This window comes from Triturus cristatus, chromosome 9 (assembly GCF_964204655.1).
Source record: "Triturus cristatus chromosome 9, aTriCri1.1, whole genome shotgun sequence".
Classification (NCBI taxonomy): domain Eukaryota; kingdom Metazoa; phylum Chordata; class Amphibia; order Caudata; family Salamandridae; genus Triturus; species Triturus cristatus.
The window spans coordinates 1140352945-1140367686 of record NC_140592.1 but is presented as its reverse complement, the minus strand read 5'-3'; the positions used below and the strand labels follow the sequence as shown (position 1 = coordinate 1140367686).

General features: G+C 39.3%; 1 protein-coding gene across 1 annotated transcript in view; it reads left to right on the top strand.

The window, feature by feature from the left end:
• The window catches only part of RPAP1 (RNA polymerase II associated protein 1), a 315008-nt gene that overhangs the window by 1577 nt on the left and 298689 nt on the right, over positions 1–14742 (top strand). The window contains exon 2 of the mRNA XM_085627070.1: positions 14371–14568. Coding sequence (XP_085483196.1) covers positions 14394–14568 — 175 coding nt within the window. The 5' untranslated portion in view covers positions 14371–14393. The remainder of the gene's footprint in view (positions 1–14370; positions 14569–14742) is intronic.

Genomic DNA, 14742 nt, shown 5'->3' with positions numbered 1-14742 from the left:
GGTCAAAGAATTTATGTGATTCTGCAGCTGCAGTGTTCTCGTCACAGTTATGAATTTGCCACTTAATCCACCATCTGCTGTATAGTTTGCAGATCTCACAAACACTTTTATTTTTTTAACTCATTTGGTTGAAAACTTACTGAATAAAAAGTTCAGTGCAGTCAAAGACCTTTTGCAAGGGTTCATTGGTCATCTTCCACTTTCAGATTGATTCTTTCAGATCTTAACCTGGTATTAATGATGGGTAACTTTGCCCAGCCAGTATCAATTGTTAAAATGACCAAGTAATACCTCTACAAATGTTGCCACATTATGTCTTATAATTTGCTTTTCTTGCCGCATAATTTTGTCAACCCAGCCTCATATTTTTGTCCTTTACTGCTGCACAATTCCACTAGCCCTGATTACAGATGGTGCTGTATTATATTTTTGTAAATGATATGTTTAACAGAGGTGTCTATATAGCGTGCCATGTGATCTCTTATGTAAGGATAAAGGTAAATGAGACACATTGATATAGTGATTTACGTACGATCACACAGTTTATTAAGCAAAGAGGTTGGGATTTTAACTGAGGTTTCTTTGTTACATGTTGTGCAATTCCTCCACTGATTGGATATGGCCTCCTGTCTCCTGTGTAACTAACTGATAACATTGCTTTTTGATACATTTTGTGAGGAGCTACATTAGTATACTGTGAAGTGCAGAGTTTGGCTGCTGACAGGCAGTTTGTTTTATGACAGACTGTCAGACATGATATACATGTGACAGACATAGTGTTTTAAGTGAGATAGCCTTTGTAAAGGTGTGGAAGCAGAACGCTGTATCCCAAAATTTAAACACACCCCAAAATTCAAATCACCCAAAATGTATCTCAGTCAGATCTACTCCGGGGTTGATCTTGCGCTAAAAGGCACCCTCCCCACCATTAAACCCAACATTAGTTTATCAGAGTAGCAAATAAGTAATTGAGACCACTCAGTACCTGAGTTGTAGATCAGGAAAAAGTGAAAGGGTTTTATTACAAAATCTCAAAATCAACCGGTTCAGAATAAATGTCATTTAGACTCAAATACAGTTATACAAAGTAGCCAAAATCTGAAATATTCAAATCCCAAATGAATTGCAAAATACAAAGAAAACAGACACCATCTCCAATAAAAAAAAAAGTTATCTGAAATAAATTGGACAAAGTCTCCAGTAGAACGGGACATTCTTCTGAAATCCATTTAAAAAAAAAAAGCATTGAGCATTATTCTGTGCTGTTGCTATCCAGAGATGAGCACAATAATATGAAACATAAGAACAATGAATTATACACAAGTGAACATTCTGGGCCCAGCAACATAATTACAGGGAAGGGACTTTGAAACATGTTGCAGTCTAGGAGCACTGAAGAGTTCATTCAGAATACAAGCACACTAGTAAAAAAAACATTACTTTGCATTGTTTTGACTCTGTGGGGACTGACAATGTGCATCGAAATGAGATAGAAGGGTGAAAAGCAGTAGTGAGTGAGTAGCATCAGAACAGCATCCATGTTAACTAATGTGCTAATTTTATAAAAATGTGGCACAACTAAATCATATTAATAACTACAATTCTGTATGTCATATTAAATGCTGCATAACTGTAATCATGTTAATTCAGCATTTGGTTATTGAATAAAAAAAATATATTATTATTAATTCACGAAAATGTGAACCCAGAAAAGCGCTACTACAGCCGCCCTCTGATTATTCCGTTATCACTAAAAACTAATAATTAAAGCTTTATAAATCTGAAAATCAGACAGTCAACGTCGTCATCACTTTCAGTTTATTTCTGGAAATTTCCTCTGCATCTTCATTTGGTTGTAGACATGATCTTTAGTACTTTCCTTCTCTATCTCCATGAATCTCTTTCTTTCCATCAACCTATTTTTACCCTATCTTTATTTGTACATCTTCCAGTCATAATCTCAGAAAATTTTAGTAAAGGAACAGAACAATTACGATCATTGCAGAAGTTACGATTAATTCAAGTGTATTCCCACCCAACTTCTTTAACCAGTAACCAACCTTATTAAAATCCTTTCCTAACTCACAAAATCAAGAACCTACAGTTTTCCATAAGCCAGGCTCTTCAAAAGATTGAATAGCAAACAAAATATTAGTAATGATAACAATATAAGAGTTAATTACCCTTACTATTATATGGAATATATGTCCTACAGCTCTTTGCCTTAATTGCCTTGCAGACTCCACCTTCCTTTGACAGGAGAATATAATGGAATGTTGATGAGTCCCTGAGCTGTAAGAGTGTCAGCGGTGTGAGTGGTCTGAGCAGTGAGGATTCTGCTCCTGGTGGGGGATTTACCTAAAACCTGTAACCTAAGAGGTATCTCCTACAATACATCTACACCTTGTTTAGCCACTAAAGTAGACTGATGTCTAATTTTCACGTCATTCATTGCCACACTTGTAGAGGTGATCATAGCCCCTAATGTATCTAAGACTAACTTTCTATCTAAGACTAACTTTCTAAAACTACTTTTCACTCATCTCAGGTATCCTACATCATCCATTTCATAGATTCTAGGAAATACTTAGTCAAGATACCAAGAACCAATCCAATTTCTTGGCAAATAAAAATAAGCATTCTTCCTACAATCATAATACATTCTTCTCAAAATTGGATCTCCACCCAACAATGATCTCCACTCAGCTGATGACTCCTTTCACACTCACTTTCTCCCTAATTTTCAATCTTTTGATTCTTGAAAAGCCGCCTTCATACTCAACAGAATTCACCTCTTTGTTCCCGCTGCATTCTCAACCCAGGATGTATATATGACAATCTAAACTGTTCCCCTTCCTTTACTTGTTCCTCCACAGCTTTTCCCTCTCTCCAACCTCTTATAAATGTAACTCTTCTCCCATTATATTCACTAATAAATTAATTTTCTCCTTTACCTTACAAACATACTCACTTAGTAGTTTTAGATTCGTGCTCGGTTTGTGTTTATCAGAGGATTTTCTAAAGTAACACAAAAATCAGGTAAGGGGAAAGAAACTCACCATTATTAAAAATAGCAGTATGCATATTACATGTTATGGAGTTGGGGCATTGGAAGCTGGATAAAGTTGATCCCTCACCAATAGAAGGAAGAAGTAATGTACAAACGTAGCACTGACGAATCAGCATATTTACATACTCTCATATCATTCTAGTATATATGTTTTCTTGAAATCCACCACTTAAATTTCTTTGTCAGAACTTTCACTATCCTGCAATTTTACCACTTCACTTCTTTAGTTTTCTTCACCAGTTTAAATATGTTAACCCCACCCTCTGGATACATGCTGCAAACCTGAGCTTGGCTTTGTGGACACTGGTTTAGTTCACTGATTTGTTCTTCCACTGCTACTTCTCACCTTGTGTGAGCAATGTGGCTCCACTGCGGCACTCCAGTGAACTTGACCGTTGTGTTCACCATCAAAATCACCTGGTAGGGCTTGTTCACCTCTTCTCAAGGTCTCCTAGATTCAGTTTGGTAAAAAGGAATGTCCTTTGTTTCCTTTGTTGCCTTATTCACCTAATGAGAGACAGATTTCACCATATCATCTAGACCTTTGCAGTAATCTAGCACTAGGCTATCAGTTATTGAAACTAGTGCTCCTGAAAGTTCATTTGCAAGTCTCATTGCTCTTCCCATGATGATTTCATTGGGTGACAAACTAGTCTTTCTGTAAGGACTACTTCTCATGCTCTTCAAAACAAGAAGTGCATCATGCCATTTCAAACCAGTTGAAGCAAGAACTTTAGCAGGTTTATTCCTGAGAGCACCGTTAGCTCTCTTAACAACTCCAGAATATTGTGGATGATATCTACCATGGAATCTCTGGTTGATTTCAAACGCTGTACAGAATATTTACAAAACCTCAATTTTGAAGTAGGTACCATGATTTGTCTCAATAGAAGTTGGATGGCCAATCTAGGAAGAGTCTCCCTCAACAACAATTTGGCATTGGTAAGGCTATTTAATCTCATGGTGACATAGACCTTAACTCATTCAGAAAAAAGTAGACAATTACCAAGATGCATTTCAGACTATTGTAATTTGGCATCTGAAAGTCTGTAAATGGGACCTTTGCTTTGACAATATGATTAATCAAAGTCTGTGTTTTCTGCCTTGGTTATTTAGGTAATATATCCTACACCAGCTACGAATATCCTCCGCAACATGTCCGAACCCTCTGTTCTCCCAGTACTTTTTAAATATTCTCACTATACTATGTCTCCCTTGATGTCATCTTTAGTGTATGTATGTGCACATTGGCTACAACATAGAATCACAAAGAATATATTTACTTTTAGTATTGACATACAGATCTTGGTCATTTTTCCCGTAGCCCGATTTTTTTCCATTTTTGTTTTCCATTATCTGGAGCTTCTTCCTAGATATCTCTCAATTCACTCAAATAAGTTTGAATTGAATTCATAAAGAATTTTCTACATCTTGCATTGTAATTATTCTTGATTTATCATTTTTAGTCACTTGCACAACTGTCTCATCTTGTAATGCACAGTATTTTGCTGCCTGATCTGCATGTTTATTTCCAAATGTGACTAAATCCTTTCCAGCCTTATGGACAACACACTTCACCACCGCAATCTCTTTGGGCTGTTGTATTTCTATCACCAAATACAATATTTAGGCAACTCTTCAAGGAGCTCCAGAGTATGTCATAAAACCCCTTTGTGACCACAGTTGACCAAAGTCATGCACAACTCTAAAACCACATTGGCTGTATAAATCATCTGATTCAAATTCTCTGACAAGCAACACGCTCTTGTCAATACAACTAATTCTGCCACTTATCCTGAAGTTACGGTTGTTGGAGATTATGTTTGCAAAGTTTCAGAAACAGATCATACTGGAAAGGCAGTTCCCAATGCTCCCTACTGTTCTTTTACACAAGAAATGTCAACAAACAATGCCAGATCAGCCACTTCCAAGGCTATCTCTGGTCTTGGTTTTGTACATAACTCAATAACCTCAATGCAGTCAATCACAGGTTCATCATCTTCATCATTTTCACAACTTCCCTGTCTTCACAACTCCTGTCTGAAGTAGGAAGCAGTGTTGCTGGATTGAATGATTTGCATCTTGTAAGAAACTGGGTTACTGGTTGAGGGGTCTGAAACCTTTCTCAAGCAGCAACCACAATACTTCTCAACGTGAAGTCACAAGCATACCCTAGAATAAACTGTGCTGAACCCTCTGGTAGCTTGGCACAGAGCAGCCAGGCTTAACTCAGAGGCAATGTCTATAGTATCTGTGCACCACTTTGAACAGTAAGACAGGGAAAACGCACCACAAAAGGACCCCACAACCGAGTTAGAAATATAGAGTAATGTTTAATACACAAAACAAGACCAAAACGACAGAAATCCTTTCAGTAGTATCAGAGATATTCAATATGAAAGATTTTAGTAAAAATAGTGTCAAAAGGTGTAAAGTGCCAAATGTAGATAGGTGGTTGCGCTGGACCGGGACAAAGTCACAAGTTCAGGCCACCACGATTGAGCGCGGGCCTCCTACAGGGACCCAGTTAGGCCCGCTGAACAGAGTACCTTAAATCATGGTTTGTGAAGCGTTGCGAGTATCCGCGGCAAAGATGATTCAGTCCTGAGATGCGACGAGGCTGCGATGCGAGGTCTTGCAACGTTGTTGGAGATCCTGTCCATGAGGGCTTGCGATGCAAAGTCCATTGTCGATGGTGCGTCATGCAGTCGGGTCCGAGGAGTTGTGAGGCTGTGATGCGGAGTTTGGCTTCAAGTCTGCTGTCGATAAGAGATGTGGGGGCCTACACCGGGATGCATCGCACACAGCTGTTCCGAAGCGGCGAAGGGCTGCGATGTAATGCCAGTCCTTGCAACGGTTCGGATTAATGCAGCAGCGGCGATGCATTGGTTCTGCTCAGGGTTGCGCCACACAACAGAGGAGATGCTTCGGTTCCACTGGATTCACAGAGGCTGGCAGAGAACCGTAGGCCTATTTCCATGGGTCCAGGACTGGGGTGGCACCACTTGGCAGGATTGACTCACAGATGGCAGAGTCGAGGTGCATGTGTAAGGTTCATTGAAGCCTGTTCTGTCCCTGAGGCTTCAGATTAGGAAGTCAGCCAACTAGCCCTTGGAGTCTCTCTGGGTTCAAGAGATGCATGCCCAAATCTTCTCACTCAGGCAAGAGAACAGCAGGTCAGCACAGAAGTGTAACAGTTCTTCTAATCAGCAGTCCAGCAGAATGGCAGTCCTTTCAGCAGACCAGCAGTGCTTCTACCTGGCAGGGTATCCACAGGTCCCGAAATGTACTGAAGGTCAAATATTCAGCCCTTTGTGTGGAGGCAGGACACAGCCTGTTCAAGTACATGTAGGACTGTGCTTAGCTCCGTTCTCCCATCCTGCCTGTGATGGCCTATCCATACACACCTAAGCTCTCTATTGTGTGTTGCTGTCTAGGAGGAATACACAAAGCCAACTATCGGCTACACACATTTATGTGACCCAGGGACATGCTACAGGCAGTAAATAGCTAAGGCAGGACAATGCCAACTTTCTAAAAGTGGCATTTTCCAATTGTAATTTAAAATCCAGCTTCACCACAAAATATAATTTTTCATTACAATTCCAAAGACACCAAACATAGACTGGGTACCTGTTCCTTTTTGGAAATTACAGCTTGGTAAATGTAATTAGGTTACTCCAAAGCTAGTCTATGGGAGAGGTAGGCCTTGCAGTAGTGAAAAATGAATTTAAGGGGTTTTCACTACCAGGACATGTAAAACTTAAAAGTATGCGTCCAACTTTTTAAATACACGGCACCCTGCCATCTGTGTTGTCCAGGGCCTACCATAGGGGGGACTTACATGAACTTAAAAAGGAGGTTTTAGCCTAGCAAACAATTTATTTTGCCAGGTCAAAATGGCAGTTTAAAACTGCACACACATGTTGTAATTGCAGGCCTGAGACATGTTCAAAGGGCTACTTAACTGGGTGACAGAATCAGTGCTGCAGGCATACTAGTAGTATTTAATTTATAGGCCCTGGGCACGTGTAGTTCCATGTTTCTTGGGACTTAAAAGTCCATTAAATCAGTCAATTTGATACAAGCCAATGTTACCATGTTTTAAGGAGTGGGTACATGCACTTTAGCACTGGTCAGCAGTGGTAAAGTGTTTAGATTACTAAGAACAGCAAAACGAGATCCGCAAAAAAAGGAAGGAGGAAGGCAAAATGTTTGGGGTAAGACCAACCTGAGGTTGACAGGCCTAACATATCACTTAATAGAGATGTTCTCTCCTGCAAGTGAAACCTGCTCCTAGCATGTCATCTGCTATTGGTCTTATGATGAGTCTCTGTTCTGGTCAAAAGAATCTTCACTGAATGTGGGACATATACAATTAAAGTATGACACAACACTATTCCATCACTCTGTTCAGGGGCAAGGCAAATAGCTGGAACCAATTTCAGACTGGAAGACCTGCATCTGTTGGATCCAATACAGCTAACAAGTAAGCCACTGGGCACATCAACCCACCATGTCTCTGGTAAGGACTGATATGCTCACATACTCCTGTCTCATGGCAAAGCAAGAAAAAGTTAGATTATTATCACGCATTCCAGGTGCTATTGTATGACACAAACTCCCTCTCAGTTCTTCAAAGGGTTCAAAGCGTTCTTTGTCAAATGGTGCCTGATCTCGTATGTCACTGGATGTCACCCTTACCAAAGATTTCACAATCAAAGTAAATCTTGGAATCCCCTAACAGCAGTAACCAACAATACCAAGAAACATCCAACCCTCCCTCTGGGTGGTTGGTGGGCTCATTTACTTCCTTTTTACAATACTAAATTTTAGTTGGAGAAACCTTATGTCCATTCTCAGATGATTTAACAAGGCAATAGTATTAAGGTTACAGTCCTCTTTCGTCTTAGATGCAATCAGTACGTCTTCAATCTAGTGCTGTAAGACTGAATTGCAGGGCAACCTCAAGTTTCTAGATCTTTCTTGGATTTGTCTAAAAATCAAAAGACTTTCCATATACCATTGCAGGATTTAACACCACAAAATAACTTTATTGGAAAATTGGAGTGCATTAGGAACTGGCTATCCTCTTGAAGAGGAATCAAGTACAATGCTTCACATTTGTCAATGACTGTATACCATTGTGCATCTGATCGACTTTGAAATAAAATCACTGCTGGATTCGGTACCACTGGACAACTTCTAACAATAATTTTATTAATCTTTCTCAAATCCTGGACCATTTTCCTTTAAGTTTCCCTTTAGGTTTTCCTTTACGTTTCTTTATTCCCATTCTGGGAGAGTTACAAGAACTACCACGTACCTCCCGGAGAATTCCCTGCTCAATAATTTTTTCAATCACTGGTTTGATTCCCTCTTCTGCTTCCTTAGTGAGTCTGAACTGTCTAGTTCTTGGGAACACTGCATCTGTTTTCACTTTTATTTTAACTGGCTCTTCTCTTTTAATCATTACTATCTCTTTTTCAGAAAAATCCCATATCTCATCTTTGACGTTATGTTTTAAATCCAAAGGCAGGTATTCTTTTTCGGTGTGCAGTAAATCACATAATTCATTTTACAGAGCAAGTCCCTCCCCAGCAAATTCACAGGACTCGAATCACACACAATGAACTGGTACTTGTAAAGATGTAGTCCACCACTGGAAGGATTATTCAGGAAGCTTTATTCCAGTAACAGGTAAGCAGGTCAAACGGCCCAGTGGATCGGCACCAACTGAAGCTGATGTTCTAAACCACTGCTCCCATACATTCTAGTAAAGTACAATACTAAGTAGAGGTACAGAACAATCCCAACATTCCATACCATAAATAATGCAAGAGAGGTACACAGAAAATGCCATGTTCAGTAATACATAGAACACCACGGTACTTATTATCTATTTGACTAATTTTAACAGGGACATCTTCTATAACCTGCTTAACTTGGACTTCCTTTTCTGAGAGGAGTAGGTTTGGGGCTTCCATAGACAGAACTGTAGAAAAGGTGGCCCTCGTATAAATAAAAAATGAACGGTATGGCCATCAACATATTGTCCACTTTCATCTACCTCGAGGACTGCTTCAAGCATGCAATCCTCATCCCCTCTCAGACACCATTATTGTGAAATGCTTCCTGCTGAATCATCACTCAGCACCAATGGAGTGCACTGGTCCTCCTGTTAATCATGTTTTGCTACATTACTGGGGCTGAAGGCATCGACTTTCGAAAATATTTTTGATTCTGTATACTCTAAGAATCCAACATATTCGGTACCATCACATTTCTCTGCATTTGTGGAACAGTTTCTACCTGAATCCTATTTGGATTCTGATGACCTTCCCTCTTCAAGTGCTGCTCTTTCCACAGATTTGACAAGCAACATTTCTCTTTATCATTTTGACATTCACACCATCATAGTGCATCATATTTCTTCAACAACCTTACATTTTCATCACTCCTTTTCCCATGTGTACACCTTGAATTTGATAAATTTCAGGCTGAACAAAATTCATTTTTGACCCCATTTGTTTTTGGGATCTTTTCTCAAATTGCTTTGTGTGAGCAATCATCAACTTCTCTTTAATCTTTTTCTACTTCACCTTAAAATATTCTTTACTATATTTCACCAGCAAGCAAATCTCACCTATACTTTTTGTCTGCCAACACAGTTTACTCTGGTGAATGTGATTGCTAAGTTCTTTCCTCAAACCCTCCACGAAAGCAGATATGAAATCACTGACACCATTTTTCTCGGGATTATCAACTCAGCTGTGTTCCTTGAAAATCTGCATGATCGTCTCGTAAAAAGCATGCACTGACTTTTTTGGCTCCTGGGAAGTTCTCAGAATTCTTACCCAATATATGTCCTTTTCGGGCACTTGTTCTTTCAAATATTGAGTTACCTGCTACATCTACAGAAGGAGCATTTTTAGTAGGAATCCTAGCTGGTTCCATTGTCGGTCAAGCAACTACAGCCTTACACGCTGTCCACGAACCCCTAGGAGCCACATTCTCGAGCAGCCAATTTAAATCAGTCCACAAAATCTGGGAAATATTTGTCAATCTATACAACTCTTCACACCACATTCATGGTTCCTCCGGCAATTTTGGAATGTCGTAGTAAATGCGTACAAATCAGCTTGTGTCCATGGCACATACACCAAATTCACTCCATGAACTTCCCTTAAAGGAAACTCCAAATAGTTTCCTGTCCCTGCTTCTGAGTCACTTACAGCACCTCTTGTCCTACCTTCAGTCCTTTCCACTTTATTTTTACTTGCTGTCTTTTTCTTTCATCTTTTCGATATTACTTTAAATCACTTCATTCCCTGTTTTTCTCAATTAAATACTTAATATGAGCTCTTAGAGCAATTAAACCCTTTTCTCTCATTTTGTCGTGAGTCCAATCCATTTTATAATTTTGCTTCACATTTTTCATTCTGCTGATATCCACCTCACACTCATCATCTAGCTCTTCTAATTTATTGTGTGCTTCATTTGCACATCTGGCTGCGTCTTTAATCAAATTTATAAGTCAACCTCCTGTTCAAATCAACATTTCCATGTAACATTTATCCAAATTCAATTTAATTTAAATTTGTCTAGGAGCCTCCTCAACCACCACTATCCTTAATGGTGGGGCAGCTTGAATCTGCACATCGGGCTTTATATTTCTGCTCGTGCCAGGCAATTCTGTCATTGCCATCTCTGTTGGTGCCTGCGGTACTACTCCTGCAGGAGCTTGCACAATATCTCCAACAGCACCTGTATCGGTTCCTGAACTAGTACCGCTTGTTCCATTGCTCTAGCTATATGTAGAAGGTCCAGAATTCAAAAGATCATTTAGGAATTTATCCTTCTTGTCAAAATCATTAGTATGCTTTACTTCCTTGCTTTTCTTGTCATTTCTTTTCTTTAACTATGGAAGGATAGGCTCTTACACCTTCTAACAGATTCTCCCTCCAGGATTTCTCTTGCCGATCCCGCTTGCTCTTGAGCCGCTACTTAAATGAAGCGTTCACCTGCTTTGTCATTTTCTTTCTCTTTCTGTCACCATCTGATCCATTTATTCAAGGCCTCATACAGGTTAGGTCTGGATAGCGGCATCATTGTTTAAGAAAATCCAGCCTTTTAGTATCGATGGCACCCTCTATAGGGAACTGCAATTTTTTAATAGAAGCAGTATAACCATGCCATTCAGAAATCCAGGTACATGTGTAAAATCCAATGTGCATCATCATCTTGTATGCAGGCGTCTCCTCAGGAGGTCATTTCTCACCTTCTGCAGGTACAACAGAAGTCTTAGGTTTCTGTACGTTTCCCATTATTTTCACTTAAAACGGTCTCAAAATCACAAACGCACTAGCAAACAACCACCAATCCCATCACAGCTCTGTCAAAGGTCAACCTATCACAGCGCGGCTGTATCCGCAACCAACAAATGACAGTGCAGCTTAGCTCTTAAGGTCTCATCAATTCCAGGACAACTCAATGGCCGAGTAACGAATCGCAGAACAACTTCTCTATTAACAGGAACTCAGTCCCAAAATCTCTATAAACCAAAATAAATAATCCCTTGTCTGCTTACCCTAGATAGAAAAGGAAAATAAATCTGTAAATTAGGTAAAACAATTCAATTGCAAACCATAAAAACGAAGCAATAAGAAAACAAAGGCACTAAACCAAAACACAATATGGAAAGCACTGTTAAACCACAATTTACACCGTATATAGACTTCCGTCTAGTGGCAGTCTGTCCTGGTCAGTGCGCTTACTTGTGTGTGCTGAGGAGAAACCCATCCCAAACTAACCAAACAATCTGGAAAGAAAAATGTGTTAGTTGAAAAATCCCTGTCCGTGTGTTTGCATCACCTCGCACCACACATTACCTTATGCAGACAAGTAAAACCACAATATCGCGAGATCTTGGAATGCAACAAATCCCATAACCAAAACGAACGAATAGAATTGCAAATACGATTTACAAATATGAATAATACATCCACAAAAACAGTAATCAATCCACCAATGAACCCACAGTCGGCTTTGCATATCCAAACAACGCGCAAATGACACAGAGATCCATTTTTCAAACTCCAACTTCAACACACAACTCATAAATACACACAACATTCACAAATCCGAACACTCCAAAACGTTCAAGAACGCACCATCAGTCACTTTGTGAGAGTCTCCAGCACCGGAACTCATCTCGAAGAGTTTCAGTAAGTCATCTATTCTCTCGGACTGGGCATCGGGGACAAGAAATCTTTAGGGGATCCCTAGAAAAGTGGAGGTGCTCTGTAAAACACCACTATCTTCTGCTATCAATTTGTGCGAGCAGAACCCTGTGCGGCAAATTTAAAGACACGTCAGTATTCAAAATGTACTTCAAGCGGGGGTTAATGGTGTGCTAAAAGGCAAGCTCCCCAATATTAAACCCAATGTTAGTTTTTAAGAGAGCAGCAAATAAGTAACTGGGACCACTCAGTAACAGAAAAGTTAAAGGGTTTTATTACAAAATTTCAAAATCAAGCAGTACAGAATGGATCCCTTGAAAGCTACAATACAGAGTTATACAGACTAGCCAAAATCAGAAGTTTCCAAAAAGGAAAGTAATCTCTGAAATAAACTGGAGAGAGTCTCTAGCAGAACAAGATAGTCTTCTGAAATTGATTTGTCAGAAATCATAAGAAATCGGACAGCCTCTCTTGTGAAATTGTTAAGTGTTTTGGCTCACCCCACAAACCAACCTGTTTTATATACACAATTGTTGCTTAACTAATTAAATGAAAATTCTGTCTCATCATGGCATAATGTAATATAATTTTTTTAAAGGCTAGGCAGAGGTTTATTCCTCACAGTTAAGTTTAAAACGCTAACCCATTAACAAACAAAAAAAGAACATCGAGCATTCTTCTGCGCTGTTGCTACCCGGAGATGTGCACAATAATATGAAACATTTGAACAATAAACTATACACAAGTGAACAGTTCTAGGCCCAGCAACTGAACTACAGAGGAGAGGCCTTGGGACATGTTGAAGTTTAGGAACCCTCAGGAGTTCATTCGCAATACATGCGCACTAGGAACAAACATTACATCACACGGTCTTTGCTGTGCGGAGCCTGTGGGGAGAGAAAATGAGCATGGAGACCATATCGGTGGGGAAACAGCGGGAGTTTATGAGCAGCATCAGAACAGAATCTGTGTTAACTAACATGGAGGTGCTTTGAAAACTTAGCACAACTAAACTATATTATTAAACACACTTCTGCAAGTGATATACTTGTTTCAACTGTAATCATGATAATTCACCATTTGTGTATTGGATTAATCATAAAAATGATTATTTATCATCCTTATTTATTTACTAAAATATGAACCCAGAAAAACGCTACTACACATGTAATGAGCACCTATAAAGTAGACATTCAGACATTTTGCCAATAATTTTCTGGTTCAAAATGAGCACCCATTTTCTTTAAGTGAAGAAAAGTAGGAGAAAAAGTTAAGGGGCAACATTAACTGTAACAATGACTAGTTTATTACATGGTGTTTCATAGCACGCTTCTGTTTATAAGTGCTGTAAATTACTGATGTTACGTTTACCTAATTTAATGATACTCCTTTTATTGACCTTGGTAGGATGTAAGTTTGAATTGGCCTTACTGGGGTTTAAATTTATTAACCTACAGATTACTGTATGCTTCAGTGGACAGTGTTCAACTCATTGAGACATATTTCCGTCTGGTAGCATGGCAGATAATCCATTGATATTAGGTTAAGGGGAAATCACAGAAAACACAAATTTCATTACTTCTTTAATCAGGCTTTGGGATTTTCTGAACATTCTCAAAAAAGTGCAACTCTATGAAAATAGAAGGCATGGGCTTAAGAATATTAAAGGTGCACATCTTATTATGAAACCACTCGAGTCTCTATAATTTAGCATACAACATGTCTCATTCCCATAGCCCATTAATTGCCTGCCTCATTCTGGGCTGTATAGTTCTCCAGATTCACTTTTACCTGTGGTTAGTGGGGTTTTACCCAACCATACACTAGATTGCAAGTCCTTCTTTTCAGTCTATGTAAAATTTTCCTGCTCAAGATCTGGCATTTGGTGGTAGACCTATTTCATAAGAGGTGTCCCCAATTAGTACAGTGACAATAGTGTTTACCTTTCCTCTCTTCCTACTGCTATCAAGCTGAGTTAATAGGCAAAAGCATGTTTTAGAGGCCACAACTACAAACACCTTCTAACTTTTTGTTTGCTTTTATGTTTTTTTCCCAAAGGTCTGCTCTGTAGGACGTCCAAGATGATGCTGTCAAGACCCAAACCCGGAGAGTCGGAAGAAGACCTGCTAGAGTTTCAGAACCAGTTTCTGGCTGCAGGAACACCATGTGCTGCTCAGGTTGTGAAGAAAGCTGATAAACGGAAAGGCAGCACAGAAAGCGGTGATCAGGATAAAAGAGATGTTGTGAAACTAGAGGGTAACGATGTTTGTTTATTTCAAAATTAAGACAATGCAGCTTAATTTTAGGGATATTATGTTTAATTATGTACGCAGTAGTTTTCATCACACTTAGGGCCAGATGTACGACCCATTTTTGTATGCGCGAACGGGTTAGTGACCCAATTGCATATGCAAAAACTAATAGAGCCAT